Genomic DNA, 21,782 nt, shown 5'->3' on the forward strand with positions numbered 1-21,782 from the left:
TAACATCCGTACCGCACGTTCCCCCACGCGCGTTAATTGTTTCATCTCCGGTAAAGAAGTGAGCGGGACCCACGGAGCCCCACCATGGAGCCGGACTCATCCGACCCCAATACGTCCAAAACCGACATGCTGAGAGGAGTCATCGCCGAGAAGCTCACCTTGGCCGCCCGGGAGATCTTAGCGGTGGTGGAGAAGACTGTAGCCGACTACGAGGAGGAGGCTGTGGGTTTCAGGCAGGAGATTGACCGGCAGAGGAGACTGCTGGAGCTCCTGCAGCCTGAAGTCAAGTTAGAGGCTTTAGGTCTGTGTGTGTGGATAACAGAACAGTGTGTTGTTTCCTGCGGAGAGAGCGAGAGCTCGCGTAATGACGAACCCCGTTTACAAAACACTAATTTAACATTTCTTTGCTTGACGTGAAGCCCATTGACATTCGAGTATTCATCTCAAAACCTGATTATAACACTCCTTAATTTGGTATACATGTAACACCCCTGAGCCATGTCATATTTCAGAATTTTAAGTTTTTATTGGCTCGTGGTAATGTCACAAAGCTAGCCTTTGGTTTCTCTTTAAGTGAAATCCGGTGGGCTTTTAAAGCCTTGAAATGTCGTTTAAAGTCAGCTACAGCTGCTATAAAACCCTCTCTAGAATGATGACAGAGTCATCGGGACTTAAAAAACCCATCCTAGTAACTGATTTAAATAAACATTTTAAATCGTTTCCCAAGTTGCGCCGCTGTTCCCGAATCAAAACAAAGATGGCGGCCTGCCGGCTACATGGACACAACGGTGTTTGTTCAAGCGCTGTGGTGCGATTTTACAGCGCTTGCCATGACTGTTTCTATTGAAATTTATTTAAATCAACTATAAAAAATACTGTGCTATAGTTAACACACAGCTGTGCTGTGAAACCAGCGGTTTTAAGTTCCCAACGTATATAATGTTTAGATATTACCCGTAACCTTTTTGGGGCGGGTGGGGGTGTTTCTTTTGACTTCGTCGTTCATCTTCACATTAATGTCTTTGCGAACCTTCAAATAAGCATTGACTTCTCTTGCTAATAATCACAGTCCTTTATTTTTTTGTAGACACCCATTTTTTAGAACATATCCCTTATATATTTAATTTTTTTTTTTACAGCTGTCTATGGTTGGATCTGGCCTATGTCATGAAACGGGATATCCTTAAATGTGCTCTCTAGCCTTCAAGTCTCTGCGAGGGGCAGCCAATAAGAAACAACGTGGTTAAAAAGGACTCGTGTCACTCAAGAACCTCTAGCAACTCTAGAATTTCACTCACATGTGATGTGACAATAAAAGTGATTTGATTTGATTTGATTTGACCTGCCGAGGAACAGTCATGTTTCCCTAGGAACCAGTTGTTGCTAAGTGCTTGTCAGCTGGCCTGTGTCCATGGGTTGTTCCGTGTATGTAGTTTGTGTAATAGTGTAATAAGTTTTGTCCACGCATTTGCTAAAAACAGTTCCACTTACCCTCTGACAATAAAATGTATGTAAATTGGACCTGACCATTCTGGGGTTGAAACAACAGGTAGCTCCATGTGCTTTGATTTAGCAGATTTGACACAAATATAAAGAGACTTTTGTCTCCTCCTGGGATCATACTGGGAAACTTTGGCGTATTAGGCCGATGTAGACACCACTACACAAAGGACTTTCCCCTGGAAACACCTGCAGGCACGCAAAAGCCTGTATGGACACCAAATAGCTGCCATATGTGAGAGCTATTTGAATGTGGGAATCCTGGAGTCTGCAGTTTGTTTACATGTAAATCAGGTGAATCTAAAGCTTAACTCATCTACTGCTGTGACTCAAGAGAATGAAACAGGTTGCTCGTTAATCAGCAGTGTCATCTGCGCTCATAAGAATAAGAATAATTCTGACGTGAAATCTTTTTTTTGATTGTTTTGTTTTATTACTTAATAACACTAAAATGCTTATATGGTGCAGATGACCAGCAGCAGTTTTCCCTTTGTGAGGCTGGAGGAGGTCGACTACCAGAAGATCAGGAGCAGCACAAATATGAGCAGAGTATGACTTTTAACCTACTTTGATATATGTAAACAAAGTCGTCATATTTATATTTGTAATGGATCAAGATGCACAGAAACATAAGAGATGTTACTATCTATCTATCTATCTATCTATCTATCTATCTATCTATCTATCTATCTATCTATCTATCTATCTATCTATCTATCTATCTATCTATCTATCTATCTATCTATCTATCTATCTATCTATCTATCTATCTATCTATCTATCTATCTATCTATCTATCTATCTATCTAAACACTGATGTTCGTTTGTATAAATGCAGTTCAAATTAGATGTGGTGTACTGCAGGGATCCTCTCTGGGCCCACTGTTGTTTCTGTTTATGTCATTTGGTACTTTTTATTTGACTTTGTCAAATGCATTGCTGTAATGAACAGTTTGTTGGGCATTATAACCTCCCAGTATTTTTCTCTTAGTAATAAGTTGAATTAACTAAGCTGAATTTGAAGCTGAATTTCAGAAACAACAAAATTTCCCAAATTTGAGACATAAAAGACTGATAGAGTCAAACATTTGGAGTTTTTTTAGTGTTCAGGTAAAAAAATATTTGACTGCAATTTGACCCCAGTCAACGGACAGTTTCAGTTGTAATCACATGTTCACGCACTGAAGGGGAGAGTGTAATTAACCGTCCTACAGAACTGCTTTAATGTTCAGATAATGGTTGGCAGACTAAGTAGTGATAGAAGTGTTCGTTGGAGCCTCGTATAATTGTTTTTTTAACAGCAAACAAAATTTGAAGACGAGAATTTAAGTAATAGCGTTTCTTCCTCTTCCTGACGCGGCATGTTAACTGTTGTTTATTCATGGTTGCACATTTGTATGATTAATGCTGTCATGTGGGAAAACTAAATAAATAAACTTTGAATTTGTTTCCAGGGGTGGAGGACAGCCAAAGCCTGGGATTCTCAGGCTACAGTGAGGAACAAATAGAGGAAGACGAACATGAAGATGAGGAGGAGGAGGAGGAGGAGATGGCACAGCAGTGTTATGAAGCAGCACCACGGTTACAAGATACAGACACACTGTAAGTGTACAGACACCGCTCTGTGTGTGCGTGTGCTGTTGTAACATTTGTGACTCATCTGCTGATCTTGAGGTTATTTTGTTCTTTTCCTTTTTTAGGCTCGTGCCTTCCACGGTTCAGACTGACAGACGGAGAGCAGACAGACCTTGGATCAGTGAAACGCAGAGTTTCGTGGACCTCAGGATCCGCATCCTGGACTCGATGATCGACGTGCTTTCAAAGAGGGGTGAGTGTGAGAAAGATGTAAATAAATAAACCATTACTGTTGCATCTTTAAGGGTTTGGATTTTACTCTGGATGTTTTTCCCCATATGATTTTAAACTGAGGACATGGAGTTTTATGGGCAATGTGACTGCTGCAGATACCTCATAATGTATTTCAGCTTATTTGGAGCATTTGTAAAATACAGCTAAAGCACAGGAATGAATAAAAAGTCACTTTTTGTGTTTTTAATCAAAGCCTGTAGTCTGTGGGTGAAGCTTTTCCTGCAGTCTAGATAAAAACTTGTCTATCCCTCTGCATCGCAGTGTTTCAGAAGTACCCACTTCATGAGCTGCAGTGTCGTCGTGGCCTTCAGGAGGCCGACTTCCTGCATCTGCTTAGGTCAACCTTCCCCCAGCTGGCTGCTGATGAACCTTTTGACGTTTTTATAACTGACAACACCAGAAAGCTGCAGCCTCTGAAAATAGACTTGTGGACTCCGGAGGCGATCGAGAGGACCATCAGGGCAAATGGGAATTCTGCCCTCTACATCCGCCTGAAGGTAAGGTGCCTAATGTGTGACGCCCTCGCTGGAGTTAACTTCCTGTAAACTATGTTCTTGACTTTGCTCGTTGCTCTGATGGTGTCTTTTGGAGAATGAATCATTCAAGCATAAAAAGGCTCAAACTCAAGGGATGAACCAGTGTTGTGTCTACACAGAACAGAGGACTTGGCGTAGAATCAGTTTTAAAATGGATCTGCAGGCAGTTTGTTTTCATTTCTTTAGTTTTATTAAATAAATCTATGAAAAATGCCAAAAGTAAAGCATTTTTGCACCAACAAGGTGATTCCTGAAGAGCTATTATGGTAAAAAAGTGTCATATCTCAGCATGGTGTGCAGTGAGATACAACAGTGAGCATCCACAGCCATCTGTAGAACACAGTGGAGGCTCTGTCATGATGTGGGGCTGCAATCCAGCCAGTCTAGTTGGGATCTTCTCATAAGGAAAGAATCGTGAACAGTCCTGCAGTCTGACTCGTTTTTGTGCCATTTTTCTAAAAAAAAACTGTCAAAACATCTTTATTTCAGAATCAGCAGAGTTTAGAAGCTGAAGAGGAGCTTCAGCCATTGCACGGAAATAAAGCTGCTGCTGAGCACATGAGGTACCTCAAGTATTCAAACGCTGCTGTAAATAACCAGTAAATATAGAGGACAAAAACAAACAGATACATCGTATATAAAAGGCTAAATTATTTGTTATAATGTTGTTTTTGACTTCTTTACTCTTTCAGGAAGAGGGTGGGCAGACCTGGGTTCAGGAAAACACAGACGCATGTAATGATCAGAATCCGCATCCTGGGTAAAATGAAGTCTGACGTGCTCTCAGCCAGAGGTGCGCCCAATAAAACCTCCAGTTTGGTGTCTCTTTGGACAAACTGTGTCTCTTTGTGACTGTGAAGTTAAATAGTAAAAGCCTGTCCATGTGTGTTCATTGTTTTTCAGTGTATCAGATGTGCCCGCTTCATGAGCTAATGTGCCCTCGGGGTCTACAGGAGGATGACTTCGTGGACCTGCTGAGGTCCACCTTCCCTCAGCTGACTGCCGATGAACCTTTTGACCTCTTTGTGAGTGACAAAAGCAGAAAACTGAAGCCTCTGAAAGTACGGTCACTGACGACGGAGGAGGTGGAGAGGGCTACGAGGACTTCTACGCTCTACATCCGACTGAAGGTGCTGATTCACAAAGACCTTTGTCTGCTACTAAAAAAATCTTAGCAGACAAAGAAATAATCTGGTTTATTGTCTGTCTTTGTGTTTTCTGCGAATCTTGAGCATTAAATAGGTTGTAAAACTCCACGTGTGACCAGTCAGGAGTGCCATTTGTACGGTGGCCCTGAGAGGCCAAACGGACTGCAACTTAAGAAAACACCAGCAATAAGAAAAACGCTGCAAAAGCACACAAAACACACAGAAATAGAAAAAACTAAAACAGAAATAGGAAAAATCAAATTTCCAAAAGCACAAAGGAAGTGTTTCTGGGGAGACAATAACCCGACGGACCAGTTGCAGGAACCAAAATATGCTAAGAACTGCACTGAGAGACACTTAAAAGAAGTGGAGGATCTATCGGTTTGTGAGGAAAGAAAAGATCAGAGTTAAGTGTGTTAGCCTAACTATTAGCCTAAAAATCCATCATCAGTATTAAATGAATCATGATAAAACACACCTAGCATGTTTTGGGTTCCTGCAGCTGGTCCGTCGGGTTATTGTCTCCCCAGAAACACTTCCCTTGTGCTTTTGGAAATCTGTTTCTTTCTATTTGTGTTTTGTGTGTTTTGCAACGTTTTTCTTATTGCTGGTGTTTTCTTAACTTGAAGTCCGTTTGTCCTCTCAGGGGCACCGTACATTTGCATTTAACTACACAGACCAACAGTACACCACTAAATCTTTTCTTTCTTCTGTAGCCGTCGGAGGAGCTTCAAGCCTCAGCGAAACAGTTCCTGAGTGTAGGAGATGTTTTAGCTGAAACTCTTCCATTGACCCTAAAACCAACCAGAAAGAAACCCGGGTAAGTCAAAACCTGACTATAATAAATATTGGCTAGTCAGCCATAGCAAACAGATCTGTAAAAGCCTAATTTTAAGGTTTTGCATATCAAGACAGGATGAAAAACAAACTCAGTCAGGCTGTGGTCTGCACTTGACTCTGGTGACTGCAAAGTGGCCAAATCATCACCCCACTGTGCCGACTCTTGGTATGAGGTGTGTGTGAACTTTAACATGCTGACTGAGGCCCTTGGAGTCTGAGATGGAGCTTTTTGGTTTCCTGTAGTTTCTCCGGGCATTGCACAGTCTGACCTTGTGGTGAATGTGCTGGGGCATTTACTCCTGAGAAGATCGGCAGCTGCTTTGAATGTTTCCACTGTAGAAAATGAAGCAGAATGATGGATGTTAGATTCTTTGGTAACTATTTTTTTCTCGCAGATACAGTTTCTTCTTTAAGATCGTTGCTGATGTTTTTCCTCCTCAGCATTCTGTTAACACACACCTGAATGCTGCGAACCATCAAACTGCCAAAACCTCTGCTTTCCTTTAAGTTAAATGCATAATGAGACAGTAGGGCTGTGCGATATGACCAAAATCTCATATAAGACATCTATCGTCCCGATAACGATATAAATCACAAAAATTTTACATTTTCTGTAAATTCTGTGAATCTCGGGCAGCTCGACTTGCGCGAAGTGTTTCCAGCTGGGCGTCGTGTAGCTGGAGTCGAGTGTTTTAACTGATGCATGAAACGATACATTTTTAGTCATAAGTTGTAACGGGCGCCGTTTTTATTACACGGCGTGCTGCAGGGAAAAGCCTGTTCTGACGTTTGAGTCTAAGGTTTATTTTTTAGCACCTGGCCGCTTTTTTTTGCTTCTCATCCGTCAATACTCTGCATCTTTCACGTGATTCAGTTTATTTTGAAAAGTCTCAACAGGATCTTGAGCTTTATTGTGATTCATCTCCTTTCCTTCTCCTTTTTCATCTTTGTGTGTTGTGTCTCAGAGTACAGTCTGCTAGGAGGAAACCTACCAAATCTGAGCTCAGTGACCCATTCACACATGTGGATTTCAGGGTCCGGATCCTGGAGGACCCTCTGATGGAGGTGCTCACACCCCAAGGTAAATTGAAAGCTTTTAGCTCTGAGGTCACATCTCCAGTTCCTGTATGAGGTGATAATAATAATAATAATAATAATAATGGATTTATATAGCGCTTTTTTTCAAAGCGCTTTACAATGCCACTATTCATTCACTCTCACATTCACACACTGGTGGAGGCAGCTACAGTTGTAGCCACAGCTGCCCTGGGGCAGACTGACAGAAGCGAGGCTGCCATATCGCGCCATTGGCCCCTCTGGCCAACACCAGTAGGCGGTAGGGTAAAGTGTCTTGCCCAAGGACACAACGACCAGGACAGAGAGCTTCCCAACCCCCTGAGCCACGGTCGCCCCAACGACAGCTTGTGTCTCTCTGGAAGCTTTTCTGCTGAGACTCTGAAATGTTAACAGTCTGTCTATAAAGAGGCTCTGTGAGTGCCTGCAGGCTTGTACAAAATCAACACACGGGTCTGAGTCATGTTAACGTATTAATCATATTTAAAGAAATTTCGCCTCAAATAACATTGGGTCGTTTTAAACCAAATGACTGTAACTGATATATAACTGTGAACCTTTTCGATTGTTCTCGGTAAACGCCGGCTGTGACTGTGACCAGCACAAGCTACAGCAGCAGTATATCCTCTGTAACTCGTGTTATTAGTTCAGACTCTTACCTACTTGGCTTTTGTGTTCCCAGTGTTTCTGAAAAGCCGCATTCAGGAGCTGCGGTGTCCTTATGATCTACAGGAGGCTGATTTCCTGGACCAGCTGAGGTCTTCCATCCCTCAGCTGGCTGCAGGTAAACCTTTTGACATCCTCACTGCTGACAAAAGCCGGGTACTGCAGCCGCTGAGTGTGGACACGCTGACACCGGCGGAGATCCACAGAGCCATCACCTTAAGGAGAAACACTACTCTCTTCGTCCGACTGAAGGTACCGTGTAAACTTGAGACCAAGTATCTGATCTGTCGCTCATAAAAATAAGGACAGTGTTGCTGTTTTTGGTGGAAACACTTAAGATACAAACCTTTTTTGTTTTTACCTTCTGGGGGAACAGGGAGCCGGTCCGTCCACCCCAAATCCAACCAGACTGGACACCAGGTGAGTTAATGTTAACAAGCCTCAGCTGCTCATTAATCAATTTAATCTCTCGTTTTATCGCCTGATCTCCATCACTAACGTTATTGTGTCCCAGAGTTCAGTCTGACAAGAAGAGCCTGGGCAAGCCTCAGCTCAGTCGATCAGACTCCCACGTAGATCTGAAGGTCCGCATCCTGGAGGACTCTCAGATGGAGGTGGTCGCACCCCAAGGTAAATGCACAGCTGCTACTTGTGTGTCCAGAAACGGCTTCAGCTGCCATCCATACACAGCAAGCTTGTGGATGCTAGCAGACAGCAGAGCTATTGTCCTCTGCCCGTCCTTAAAAATGTAAATGTAAATAATTAACTTTATTCCTTGTGCTGTGGTGACACGGCATGGTGTGGTCTATGACAAGTACTGCATATTGTATATTATTCGAAATGGTTTTGTGAAATTTTCTTTCAATGTCAACTCTGACTTTGGGCAGTAACCATGAAGGTCTAATGGTTAGCCACCCTAGGTACTCATGGGTCTACTGTGGATGCTAGACTGCTAACAGACAGGCAGACGAACTGAGCCGATTACATACTCCTTCCCTGCGGGGCAGGAATTACCGTGGTCTTGACTTGTCTAGTCTTTGGAAATGAAACAGTCTTTAGAGACCAGCAGAGTGGGTTGAAGCTGTAAAACATGAATGAGAAATAAAAAAGTCTGATTTTACATTTTCATAAGAGCCCTGACTGTGGTTGTTTGCTTCAGTTCAATAACAATAAATCAGCCAAAAAGCTTCCCAGCATCTTTACTGTTTTTAGTTATGTGTTGTACACGTCATGGATAACTGAACAAGCTGTGACTGAGTGGATTCATTTTTCTCTTTCCTCTTAGTATTTCAGAACTACCCACTTCACAAACTGCGGTGTCACCGCAGCCTGCAGGAGGACGACTTTCTGGAACTGCTGAGGTCCACCTTCCCTCAGCTGGCTGCTAACGTACCTTTTGACATCCTCACGGTTGACAAAAACAGGAAACTGCAACCTCTGAATGTGGAGTCACTGACTCCAGAGCAGGTCTACAAGGCCATTGATTCATCAAGGATCAATACCCTCTTCATTCGACTGAAGGTACTGTGACTCACTACATTTTAAAATACTCCTACTCGACATTATCCGGAAACCTTGTACAGCAAGTACAACATTGCTCTCTGGTACAAACGTGAAACTAAATGTGGATGCCCTTATCATGCATCGAAGACTGTTTTCTGCTGAAGCAAAGACATTTTGTGATTTTTTTTTTCTCTTTTTTTTAAAATTTCTTTTCTTTTTATTTTTTTAATACGAAACTCTTTCAGGCACCAGAGAAAGTCCAGGTTGGTGCGAGGAAGCTTGAACACCTGCAGAAAAAAGTGGACACAGCTACAGAGTCGTCATTTTTACCCGAACAAACTGTGATGCATGGGAGGTGAGTCGGTCAAACTATCAGTCTTAGCCGTTCAATAGAAATCTATAAAGAGACAGGAACATACGTGTGATGATGCTTGAACCTTCAAACTCGCATGTGGTCGTGAGTGTTAGGTAGTAACTGAAGAAACAAGACTGTCACTGAAAGCTGCTGCACTTCACGGCACCAGCATACTGCCAGGTTGGTCGCTGCAAGTGCAGCTGCCAGTGATGTCGTCACCCAGCCCAATCCATTTATGCTCACTGTTACGGCACAGGAGGCGGCTGTTTTGTTTTGGTGTCCTCACTCAGATAATGTCAGCACTGTGTTGCAGGATCTCGCTCTGTATAATCTGTGACTTTGAGCTTCACTATTGATTTATCATTAAAACAAAAGTAAAAACCAACATTTCAACCCTGGAGCGGCAGCAGTACAGCTAGACCTAGTGACAGCAGCTGGTATATCAATTTGATGTCAGCTTTGTCATAATTTTACATAAATTCCTTGGGGATTAATAACCACACAGCAGGTATAAAAAGGCTCCTAGATTTCAAAGTTGAGGTGGTATCTTCACATGGAGGTTCCCTGGACCTTGGTGTTACCCAGTAGGCCATAGAAAACATACCTGTGGAAGGGTGCACTTTATAGTCTCCAGTTCTGTCAAGTTTAGAAAAGTTGTGGTGTTCACTGATGTACAATCACTGACAGTGAGTTGGAAAAATATTGTCAGTATTCCTGTGCATCAACTTTGTTGGGATACTTTAATGCTCCAGTCAACACGACCTTGTTCCTTGGTGTCCTCCACCACACCGGCCAAAATGGACTAAATAATGTGGGGGGTTCATTGAGCCAGTCAGTTGCTGAAGATGTGTGGATGAAAATTAAAACGTGCTCTATCCAGCTTTTTTGTGGGTTGTTCTTGGTGTGGAGTGCTTGGTAGATACGAAGACTGTTCCAAGGTGGTTCAACAATGGGCCCAGTTCAGGAGCTCAAGGACCTGCTGCTGAAGTCTTGGGATCGATGACCTGGATGACTGAGAACCTTCAGAGACACTCGCTCTTCAAACTTTTCCGGTCTAAGAAAAAAAGTATTTTTTTGCAGATTAAAAAAACGTACTGAACATTGTCTTACTCTGCTGCAGTGACAGGACTTAAATTTGAAGCTAATCTTTACTGCTTCCGGAAATATTTCTCACATTTGTTCAACTTATTAAAATAGATAAAGGTAATAACTGTAAAGGGGCCAGTGTAACGCTGTGGTGTCTGTCTCTAATGTTATTGTTTCCCAGGGATCAGTCCGACAGGAGGAAGCCTGGTAGGCCTCGGATTAGCCAATCAAGCTCCCATGTAGATCTCAGGATCCGCTTTGTGCAGGACTGGGATGTCAATGTGATTTCACCTAAAGGTAAATTTAAAACTGCTCATTCTGTGTTCAGATTGGTAACAAATGGGCACTGATATGTATTTTTAGGGCCATACCTAAAAATTAGATTATTTAGATATGTGTTTGTTTAGGTTTTCAACTTTCAGTGTCAGGATTTGGAAAATTAGGCAAAGTTGGACAAAGTTGCCTTTAGGATTGCTGTCACTAGGGTTTTATATCAAATTTATTTTAAAAAAAATCTGTAGGCCTAATGCAGCAGTAGCTTGTAAGGTGAGCTGTCTCTTTTTTTCTTGTTAATGTTAGTACAGTCAGCATACTGTTTGTTGTGTTTGTCTCATGGATAACTACCTGCCTGACTATTGGAGCTTCTCTGTTTTTTCTCAGTGTATAATAAGTACCCGCTTCATCACCTGAAGTGTCCTCGAGGCCTGCAGGAGGCCGACTTTGTGGAACTGCTGAAGTCCACTTTCCCTCAGATGGCTGCTGATAAACCTTTTGACGTCCTCACAGCTGACAGGAACAGAAGACTGCAGCCTCTAAAAGTAGAGCTATTGACTCCAGAGGAGCTGTACAGAGCCATCAAGGCGAGTGGGAGCATTGTCCTCTTCGTTCGACTCAAGGTACTGCATCTGACTGGGTAGATATTTGTGTTGTCCTTCAGAATGTCTGTGAAAGATCTAGATAGATTAATTGACCAAAAGTCTAATAAGTCCAACAAAAACTGAAGTAACACTGCTCTCTGCTTTAAATGTGTGTCCTTCATTCTACAAAGGTAGAGCAAATCAAGATGCAAACTGTAAATTAATAACATTCACCTCCAAAGGAAAGTTTCCATCTTAATGCTGCAGTCGGCAAAAAATTTCATAAGGTGCAACTTTGAAGGCACATGTTCTCCAGTTCTTTGCATCACATCTTTCACAATTTTACTACCACTTAGCAAATATTTGGCAAGTGTTTGCAGACAAGTTGGCTCCTTCTGTGAGGTCTACTGGCAACCAAATCAATCGTAGGACATTTTTGTTCCAGTATTCATTTCGCAAATGTCGCCCGCTCAACAGCAAGTACCCTCTAGCAACCACTAACCAACCAACTGAGGTAAAGTACACTTTTCCCTAGCAACCAGTGATTACTAGTCTCTACGCCTCTGTGACTGATGCGTTTTATATTTGCCTCAGAAGTCGGATGTCTTGGACTGTGAAGTCAGGGCTAGTTCAACTTGAGATGTACATTCCAGTTGAAAATTCCGACTGGGAGCTCTAAAATTCTTACTTCTAGGTTCAAATGGAAATAATCACGGGGCCTTAACCCTCTGGCATCCAGGGTATAATTGGCCGTTTTTGACTACTTTTGATTTTACCTCTATATTTCACCTTTAAAATATGTTTTTCTTGCCTTGTTTGGTATCATTATTTTCAGCACAACCTCAAATATCTGAAATTTGAGTTATTCTTTCATTTTGGTATACTATATTAGCACAGTTGATCTAAATTCAGACAAAAAATTCTAAATCTGAGTAGAAAAAAGTTATATTTTTTACTGTAAAACCCACAAACATGTTTAACGAATCATTTTCATAACTTGAAATGCAAATAGAAATTGTACATTTCTAAAAATTATGCACAAGTTTTGCAAACAACAAAGTTATCAGGTACTATTTGCTAAAAATGCAGCCAAGGCCTCAGGCGTTTTTTATATAACCATTTAAATCTATTTACAGAACAATCAGGTGTTCTGCACCAAATAAGAAGGCACACAAATGATTTGTGCCAGTCCAAAAAAAATAGTTTGTGTTCAGTATAAGACAGAGGAGAACACCACAGGTCTGACAGCAGGAGGTGCATCCGTCCAGTTTTCCATGTGGGACCAGCATTTACACTGGAATCTGCCTTTGACGGCTTTTTTAGAGCAAATATGAAATTCAGCAGTCTAACTGACACACAATACGAGACAATAACTACACAACACACTAACTATAGCCTCCAAACACGCTAAACGTCACTAATGTCTCACATAGGAAAACTCTCTCACTCTGTCTTTCGCTCGCCCGCTTTCCGTCGCGGGTGTCACTCCTAAAAACTTCCTCTTCTCCCTAAACAACCAAGTGTCACAGGTTGCCTTATCATTTTTTTGATTGGCTGACATGGTAAACTCTAACACCAATAGGGAAGGGGTGTTATTTCTTTTTCTTTTTTCACTCGCAAAGGGAGATATACTAGCGATATCTGTAGAAAACGCAGTTTTTACCGTCCTTCCCGCTGTAAACGCCACTATTTTGTTCAGAAAAAAACATCGCGTGTATTTTTTATCATAACTCTGGTTTTACGTGGCCCATCGACACAATTCAAAAACTGGTATATAGTTTGAAGTCCGCACTTTTGAGCCAAGTTGAAATGGAGACTCCGACGTGCTGCATCTTGTAGCTGTGTCGTCTTAAATTGGTCATGTGATTTTGACGCACCGGCGCGTCCGGCAACCCCAGAGGGTTAAAAGTTATTTTGATGTATGCTCACGTACCAGAGGTTAATGATTTCTAATTCGACTTTATGTTTTGGATATTCACGCAGGCACCTGAGGGAGTCCAGACTAGCGCGAAAAAGCTTGACCTACAGAGAAAAGTTGACGGCACTGAAGAGTCTCCGTCCTTTACCGAGCAAACTGGGCTGCACATGGGGTAAGCACCACCTGTTAGATCCAATTGTTAAAAAGTCTGAGGTTTGCTGAAAGAGTCTAACTGGACAGATTGCTTTTTATGAAACATTCACTCCCAATCAATTCATGCTCTGTGGTGTTAGAAGATGCTACACAGACACCACTTTGAATATCTCAACTCACCAGTAAACTGTTTGTCATTAATAACAACAATAAGCTCTAAACTTTAAATTTCTGTTCCCACAGAAGCCCTCATCAACCGGAAGAAAATCCAGTGAACATTTTCTCAAACAGCTCAACATCACGTCACAAAGATGTGGAGCTGAAGGAATCTGAGGGTGGTTTGGAGTACACTGGTCTCTCGACCTTGCAATCTTTAATACTTTATGAACACAACGAGTTGAGTGATGGGCTTCCCAATGAGAAACCAAACATAACCAATGATCATCTGGTGAACGGTGAACCCGAGAAGACGAAAGGGAATCGACGAGTCAAACATTCAGTCATCCGAATAAAGAAGGCAAAGCAGAAAATGTTGATTCACAACAGCGAGGCTCTGCTGTCCTGTAAAGTCTGCCAGATTTTACGTGGGTCGACAAACATGCTGATCAAACACGCCTGGAGTCATGTGGACGAGCGAGAAAGGCTGTGTGGAGTGTGTGGAGAGCAGTCAGTGTCTGCAGAGCAGCTCAGGAGTCATCTTCAGACTCACCAGAAAACGCACACCTGCAACATCTGCGGGAAGTCCTTCCTCACCGTCGTTGGCTACAGGGGTCACCTCGCTCGACACAAGGGAAACACGCCGTACAAATGTAGAACCTGCCACAAAGCGTTCCCTGAGAAGTGGGTGCTGAAGAACCATGAGTCCCGGGTCCATGCAGTGGATAAGCCACACAGAAAAAACTTTTCCAAGTTGAAGCTCAAACTTCACCGGCCGACCAATCATGCGGGGGGGAAGCCACACAGCTGCAATGTGTGTGGGAAGCGCTTCCGCCACCTGGATACTTTGTCTCAACATGTGGCACTTCACTCGGGTAGCACGGCAGCCACAGACAGACGGATCCATACAAAGAACCACAGCAGGGAGAGGTTGTTCGCTTGCGATAAATGCAACAAGAAGTTCTTTCACAAGTCAAACGTGGTGACTCACATGAGAGTCCATACTGGAGAGAAGCCTTACAAGTGCACACACTGTGGGAAAGGTTTCAGCCAGGGCCACTGTGTGAGAAGACACCTCCTGATCCACCAGAAGAAGTACCACCAACAAACAGAGCAGCTTAGTAGGGTTGAAACTGAAGAAAGTTATGCTAAGGTGGACAGCATGCCCTCTCCCCAAAAATGAAACTAAAATGTGGTGGGTGTGTACAGTAGTGACCCAGAGGGGGAAAGATGTGCCTCACCCTCAATACCAACCGATCTCTGGGGAAAGTTAGCTTATAGGTTTCTAGATAGTTAGAAGGTGAGTGTTCAAGACGGCCCAGACGGTAGCGGCTGAAGTTCAAGGGATGACAGTGGTTCCTGATAACGTCACCAATGTAAGAGGGTACCATCCAGTTATTTCATGTTTTCTTTCACTTTTTAACAGTGGGCTGCTTTTTTTATTCTTACTTAAACTAATGGTTACGTTCAGTGTTCTTCACAATGTCAGAAAGGCAACTTCTCAGGATCAGCTGAGGCCTTCGAATGCCTTGATTTGTTCAGACCAAAACTCTGAGACCCAAAGGTTATTCAGTTTACAAACAAAGTAAATATTGAGTATTTTTTGTGTTTACCAATAAAACTAGTGCTCTTAAAGCAGGTAGGGCATTATCTTTTTTGGCCAGTATTAGATATTTGCCAGTAAATGAAAATTTAAAATAAAGAAATAAGTACATTAGTAAGTACACATAACAAATGTTATGTTTCGTGTTTCAAGTGGAAAAATAAAAAATATCACCTGAGATATTAGAATATCAGTTACCGGTATCCTTCTTAAAACTCCAGTATTGGTCAGGTTCTAAAAGTAACTTTTTGCATGTAGTGTCCACAAATTTTCCAAGTTCCTTCACTATGGTTTTTTGTTTTCGACAAAGATTCAGCATATTAAGGCGTGTTTATGCTGCTATATGCTAGCAGCAATGTGGCAAAGGAATATCAAAGAAAACAAAATAATGGTTAGCGACTCAAAGGTTAGAAGAACTAAAATGTAAGGTTACTATGGTAAACAAAGCCTAGCTTCCTTTTTTTGGGATATAATTTGAGCTGGAGGAACCTTTAGTCCTTGGAAAGATCCTGGACATTGAAGCTTAATTAGCAGTACTGCGCTGAACCTGCACTGGCGTTTACCTGCACTTGTGAAACTGAGTTGATTGTGATAAACCAGGAGCTGTTAAATCTTGACCAGCAGTTACTTTGAAACTGGGGAAGGACAAAAAGACTTCAAAACTGACTGAGTCTACACATGAACTGCCAGAGCTGTGAAAATGGGAGGAAAAAAAGGTACATTTCCAACTATTGTGTCAGCATAACTAGCGTTTACGGAAGTCATGCTAATCAGTAGTCCACCAAATGTTATTAGTTACATTTCTTGAGAATGAACATGGTGCAGATTTAACTCAGTACTACAAACAAAGCGTAATGGTACAGGGAAATTAGTGTTTCTGTGACTTTTGGACGGAAGTAATGGATTGATGCTAATCTGCAGGAAATGTTAAATATTTTTCATACACATTCAGATGATCTTGTTCTCTGTTTGCACTTTTTTTTAGATTTACATATTCTTTTAAAAAAAAGTACCTCTGTGCCCTAAAGATTACATTATCTCATTGTCAACAACCCCCCTGAAAAAAAATCATAGTTGTAACTCTAGCTGTCCTGTTTTTACTACATGTAGACCCCAGGATTAATGATAACTATAGTATCGCAATAGATTACAAGTTTAGGGAATGATACTTTACAAAAAGCACTATCCATATAGTGTTCCTTAGCAGTCTAATTGGTAAATGGACTGGTTCTTATGTAGTGCTTTTCTATTCTGAGCACTCAAAGCGCTTTACACAACTTGTACATTCACCCAAGCACTTTTTTTTTTCTTTCAAACGCTGTATGCGAAGTGCTTTCTATCTAACATTCATACTCTGATGGATGCATCGGAATATGAACGTGGGGTTAGTATATTTCCAAGGATATTTGGGATCAAACCATTAACCTTCCAGGTAATGGTTTGTGGTCACCTGCACCATTTGAGCTACAGCCATCTCAGCCAGTCTAGTGTCTACAGTTTTCAAATATTGTGATGGTAGATACCAATAACAGCTCAACATCAGATCAAGGTCACACCAAACCTAAAAAAATCAGTTAATAAAAAAAGAAATAAAGCGCTTTGTTACCCACGTTTTGTTTTTTTTTTGTTTTTTTAAGATAGTCTTCAAGCCTTGCAACAATATACTAGGTCTTGAAGGTTAGCAAACCCTTTTACCTTGACCTTCATGGTTAGCGCTCAAGGTCAAAGTCTTCTTAAAAAAATTTCTTCAAGAAACCATACCAAGTATGATTGTATGATTTGTGTTGTTTTGTTTTTTCCATTATGACGCCATAGCAGACTGACACCAGCGTGTTTTAATAAAAACATCAAACATAAACATTATAGTATATAGTCCTCACTTTTTGGGAGGAGTTGCGCTCTCTGAGTGCTTTGTTAAAAAAAATTAAAAATTACATTTTTTTTAAATGTCACATGTTGTTGATACCAGTAAAGAAAACATTGCTGCATTGAATACTTTCCAAATCCAAAAGTTTAATTTCCTTATACCATTGCTCATTTTCTATGGGCTCAAGTTGTTTTCAAAAATATTTTGTGCTTGTAAATCAAATGCGTAGTTGTGAACTGAGTTTTGTAACCTTGTAAACCAAAATTTCTGAAAGTGTTATGGTTGTGCATCTATACAGGGTGGGACATTTATATGGATACACCGTAATAACATGGGAATGGTTGGTGATATTAAAGTCCTGTTTGTGGCACATTAGTATATGTGAGGGGGCAAACTCCTCAAGATGGGTGGTGACCATGGTGGCCATTTAGAAGTCGACCATCTTGGATGCAACTTTTGTTTTTTCAATAGGAAGAGGGTCATGTGACACATCAAACTTATCGGTAATGTCACAAGAAAAACAATGGTGTGCTTGGTTTCAACGTAACTTTATTCTTTCATGAGTTATTTACAAGTTTCTGACCACTTATAAAATGTGTTCAATGTGCTGCCCATTGTGTTGGGTTGTCAATGCAACCCTCTTCTCCCACTCTTCACACACTGATAGCAACACAGCAGGAGAAATGCCAGCACAGGCATCCAGTATCCGTAGTTTCAGGTGCTGCACATCTCGTATCTTCACACCATAGACAATTGCCTTCCGATGACCCCAAAGATAAAAGTCTAAGTGGGTCAGATCGGGAGACCTTGGGGGCCATTCAACTGGCCCACGACGACCAATCCACTTTCCAGGAAACTGTCCATCTAGGAATGCTCAGACCTGGCACCCATAATGTGGTGGTGCACCATCTTGCTGGAAAAACTCAGGGAACATGCCAGCTTCAGTGCATAAAGAGGGAAACGCATCATCATGTAGCAATTTCAAATATCCAGTGGCCTTGAGGTTTCCATTGATGAAGAATGGACCCACTATCGTTGTACCCCATATACCACACCAAACCATCACTTTTGTTGTTCCAACAGTCTTGGAGGGATCCATCCAATGTGGGTTAGTGTCAGACCAATAGCGGTGGTTTTGTTTGTTAACTTCACCCTTCACATAAAAGTTTGCCTCATCACTGAACAAAATCGTCTGCGTGAACTGAGCGTCCTGTTCCAATTTTTGTTTTGCCCATTCTGCAGATTCTGTGCTGCAGTAGCTGGAGTTTGTAAGGGAGCCATTTGTGAGTAGCTAATATCCGCTGAAGGGATGTTCGACTAATCCCACTCTCCAGTGACATGTGGGCTCTTGCTGAATGAAGCTAGGACAGCCACTGATGTTTCTTTATTAGTGACAGTTTTCTTTCTAAATGGCCACCATGGTCACCACCCATCTTGAGGAGTTTGCCCCCTCACATATACTAATGTGCCACAAACAGGACTTTAATATCACCAACCATTCCCATGTTATTACGGTGTATCCATATAAATGGACCACCCTGTAGATTAGAATGTGTAAAATTACACAAAAATTACACAAGTTACACTTGTTATTAAGGTCTAGTTACAGATACACAGCAACAAACAAAGTGTAAAACCTTGTGCTCAAGTTGCCTTGCTGTGTGTAAGTTTCAACTTACAAATATGAATTTTCACCCAATTGTTCTTCCTTTCAGCTAATTGGTCAATGTCATGTCAATCACAAATTTAACAATCCAATCAGAGAACAGATGGATGTGGTTGTCGGAGGGGTACCTTACGGAGCCTCAGGTCCTGGAAGGGTGATGGTCCTTTCACGTGCCAGCCCAGCGTTGTCCTTCATCACCACGAAGGAAAACATTCTGTGCGTGTCAGAGTTCGGTGAAATTTTATAGATGCACCAACCTAAAATGTTCAGATATTTTGGTTTACAAGGTTACAAAACTCAGTTCACAACTATGCAAAATATGTATGAGCACAATTTGAGCCCATAGTTTTCATTGAAAATAAACATTTAGTTCATATTTGGGAGAGTTGTTGACAATAAGAGAAATACAGATGATCACCAGATGCCATCAGAAGACTTTTCTATGGGAAGTTTAACAAAGTAAATGTGATTCCGTTCATTAGAGGTCCCTTAAAGTTAAAAGTCCTGTTTATGTTATTTCATCTTATTTTTATAAGAAAATGTGAGTTTGTTGTTACCCGTTTCAGATCTGAACCTTTATTTATCTTTAGTATTTCAGAGTAATTTGTTTATGGGGGCAAAAGTAATTTTGCTGGATGAGTTCTTTGCTGTTTACGTATTAGTCTCAAGAACAAAAACTATTTTTATGTTTACAGGAGATGTTTGATAAGTTTTGACCAGCTCTAATTGACGCCGGTTGTATGAAGGTTAGTTTTATATTTGATCATTTTACAGTAAATGTTGTTTTGGTGGGTTGTTTCCTATGTTGGACCTCGGTAAAGCAGGCCTACAGATCGGCCTGCACCTCTTTGGCAATCAGCGGTAAGTAGTGCAACCTGACTGTTTGCTGGAGGTTTCTGGCTGTTGATGGGTGAAATTGTTTGTAAAGAGAGCGCTGCACCGAAAACCTCCTTGTGAGATTTCTTTTGGTGACACTCAGGTTGCCACAGTCTCAACAATTAATATGGGAGACAATGGTTGTAAACTACTTGCAGAGTTGTTTTAAAACTGAAAAGTTTGCCTCTAAAGAAAAATCTAACTGCTCTTGTAAGGTGCAACTTTTATTTTGAAGATGAATGGTCTCTGTCTCAGTACAGCTTGGGACTTAGTTAGCAAGTGTTTGCAGACCCGTCTGTATCTTCCATGCAACCTGAGGGAAACAGCAGAAATCTGCTAGTGACCAAAGCAATCACGAGCAGGTTTTTGGTGCATCACTGTGCAGTCTTTCCAATGAGTTTTAGGCAGACAACTCCCAGCGTCCTCCACGAACCACTCAACAATTGACTTGGGATTACATATGTTGGTTGGCAACCAGTCTGTATGCCTGTGTGACTGAGGTCTTAGTTATAGTTGTTCTTAATTAATTCAGAGGCCTGTATCACAAAGTTCGCTGTACTAACAATGAACAAGAACAAAGTGCCCAAATGCAAAGAAAGAAGTGAAAAAAAAATTCAATAATGAAAAGACAACATTGTTTCATTTGTGTTATTTAAAGGTTCATCAACTGCAGTTGACCCCCAATAACCACATGTGAATAGTTTAAATCCACAAATACCTGAGATCCCTCTAAAAACAACTATAACTGCCTGTTTTAATAGTTCAAACACCAAATATAACTTAAACTGTCATCCTAATGAAGATAACCTGATAATACTGAACTGTGAATAGGTGGGGGTCGAGAACACTACTTTGTAAGTATGGCAGATTATTTGACAGTAAGGAGGCATATAACTGATGATTCCTCTGACTCCACATTAGATTGACAGTTCAGACTCTCATGGTGTGATTCACACTTAAGAACTCAAAAGCTGCTTGCTGCTGCAACATGCCGTGAAAAGTTGTTTGACATTTTTACTAACTGCAAAGCCATCCGGTGGGCCGGATCGGACACTTCAGAAGGCCGGTTCTGGTCCACAGGCGGTGTGTTTGACATACTCGCTACAGATATTCTACAGGGAACGTCAAATTGTTTCCAGAGTCTGTGAACACCCTTGCACCGCCCCCGCAATCTGTGGGACTTTTATCAGCACACAGTCATTTTAAAACTCTTCGGGGTTAGTCATTGTGAATGTCGTCCTGCTTGGATTGTCTTGACTTTTGTTTAATGTGTAATGTCTTGTTGGTTTGTTGTTGAAATTTGGATTAAAGTTGTTATTTTTCCACTTCATTATTTTACCCTGTGTGCACAATTGTTTTTTCTTCTATTAAACATTTTATTGGAAAATATTCTAGTTGGATCAATATTGTGACAGTGTTTGAGTTTACTGCAGTAATCCCACCTGTGCAGAATCTATCAAAAGATTGTGTTAGGGGGTTAGGGTGAAAAGTAACTTCATAAGAAGCCAAATTTAGATCAGTGCGTTGAGCGGGTGACCACATGCCATACAGCTGAGAGCGGCCCGCCCGGGTTTGAGTCTGACCCGCAGCCCCTTGCCGCATGCTTTCCCCTACTTTACTGTCCTTTCTTCACTGAGTCTATCAATTTTAGCTGAAGAAGTCCAGAAAGAAAAATCTGTTAGACAGTTTTCAGAGATTTCATGTAATAAAATAACCTCCCTGTTTACTCTTAATTCCTCTCTATAATTTCTAATTAAATAGAAGTTTCTTGTATTAAATCCTAGATTTATATGTCAATGTGAATTTAAAAGTACAACTTACACTATACCCATTTCTTAACATTTTGAAAAATCATTTACATTAAACACCTTTTTGTTCAAAAGTATACTTTTAAAATACCTTAAAATGTGAAATTTAGTTTAAATAAAGTTATTAATATTTTAAAATTTAAATATAAAATGCAATTTATAAAATAATAATTAGAAAATACCTATGTTAAGAGTATTTTTGTGTTATATATTAGCTTATGTGATATAGTGTTAACTTTTCATTTTATTGAATTATTGAAATTTTAACTGTTTAATGGAGAACATAAAAATAATGACAAAT

At 41.0% G+C, this 21,782-nt stretch overlaps 1 protein-coding gene across 1 annotated transcript; it reads left to right on the forward strand.

The window, feature by feature from the left end:
- The first annotated feature begins 84 nt into the window (after window positions 1-84).
- On the forward strand, window positions 85-21,011 carry LOC113019458 (uncharacterized). Its single transcript, XM_026163189.2, has 19 exons — window positions 85-301; window positions 1,969-2,049; window positions 2,955-3,102; window positions 3,201-3,328; window positions 3,631-3,866; window positions 4,395-4,468; window positions 4,598-4,698; window positions 4,809-5,035; window positions 5,770-5,873; window positions 6,859-6,974; window positions 7,650-7,885; window positions 8,010-8,053; window positions 8,148-8,263; window positions 8,919-9,154; window positions 9,382-9,491; window positions 10,759-10,874; window positions 11,238-11,473; window positions 13,418-13,524; window positions 13,749-21,011. Exons 1-19 carry the CDS (start codon window positions 85-87, stop codon window positions 14,842-14,844), a joined length of 3,729 nt encoding a protein of 1,242 aa, XP_026018974.2. The 3' UTR covers window positions 14,845-21,011.
- The last annotated feature ends 771 nt before the right edge of the window (window positions 21,012-21,782 follow it).

This window comes from Astatotilapia calliptera, chromosome 3 (genome assembly GCF_964374335.1).
Source record: "Astatotilapia calliptera chromosome 3, fAstCal68.1, whole genome shotgun sequence".
Taxonomy (NCBI): domain Eukaryota; kingdom Metazoa; phylum Chordata; class Actinopteri; order Cichliformes; family Cichlidae; genus Astatotilapia; species Astatotilapia calliptera.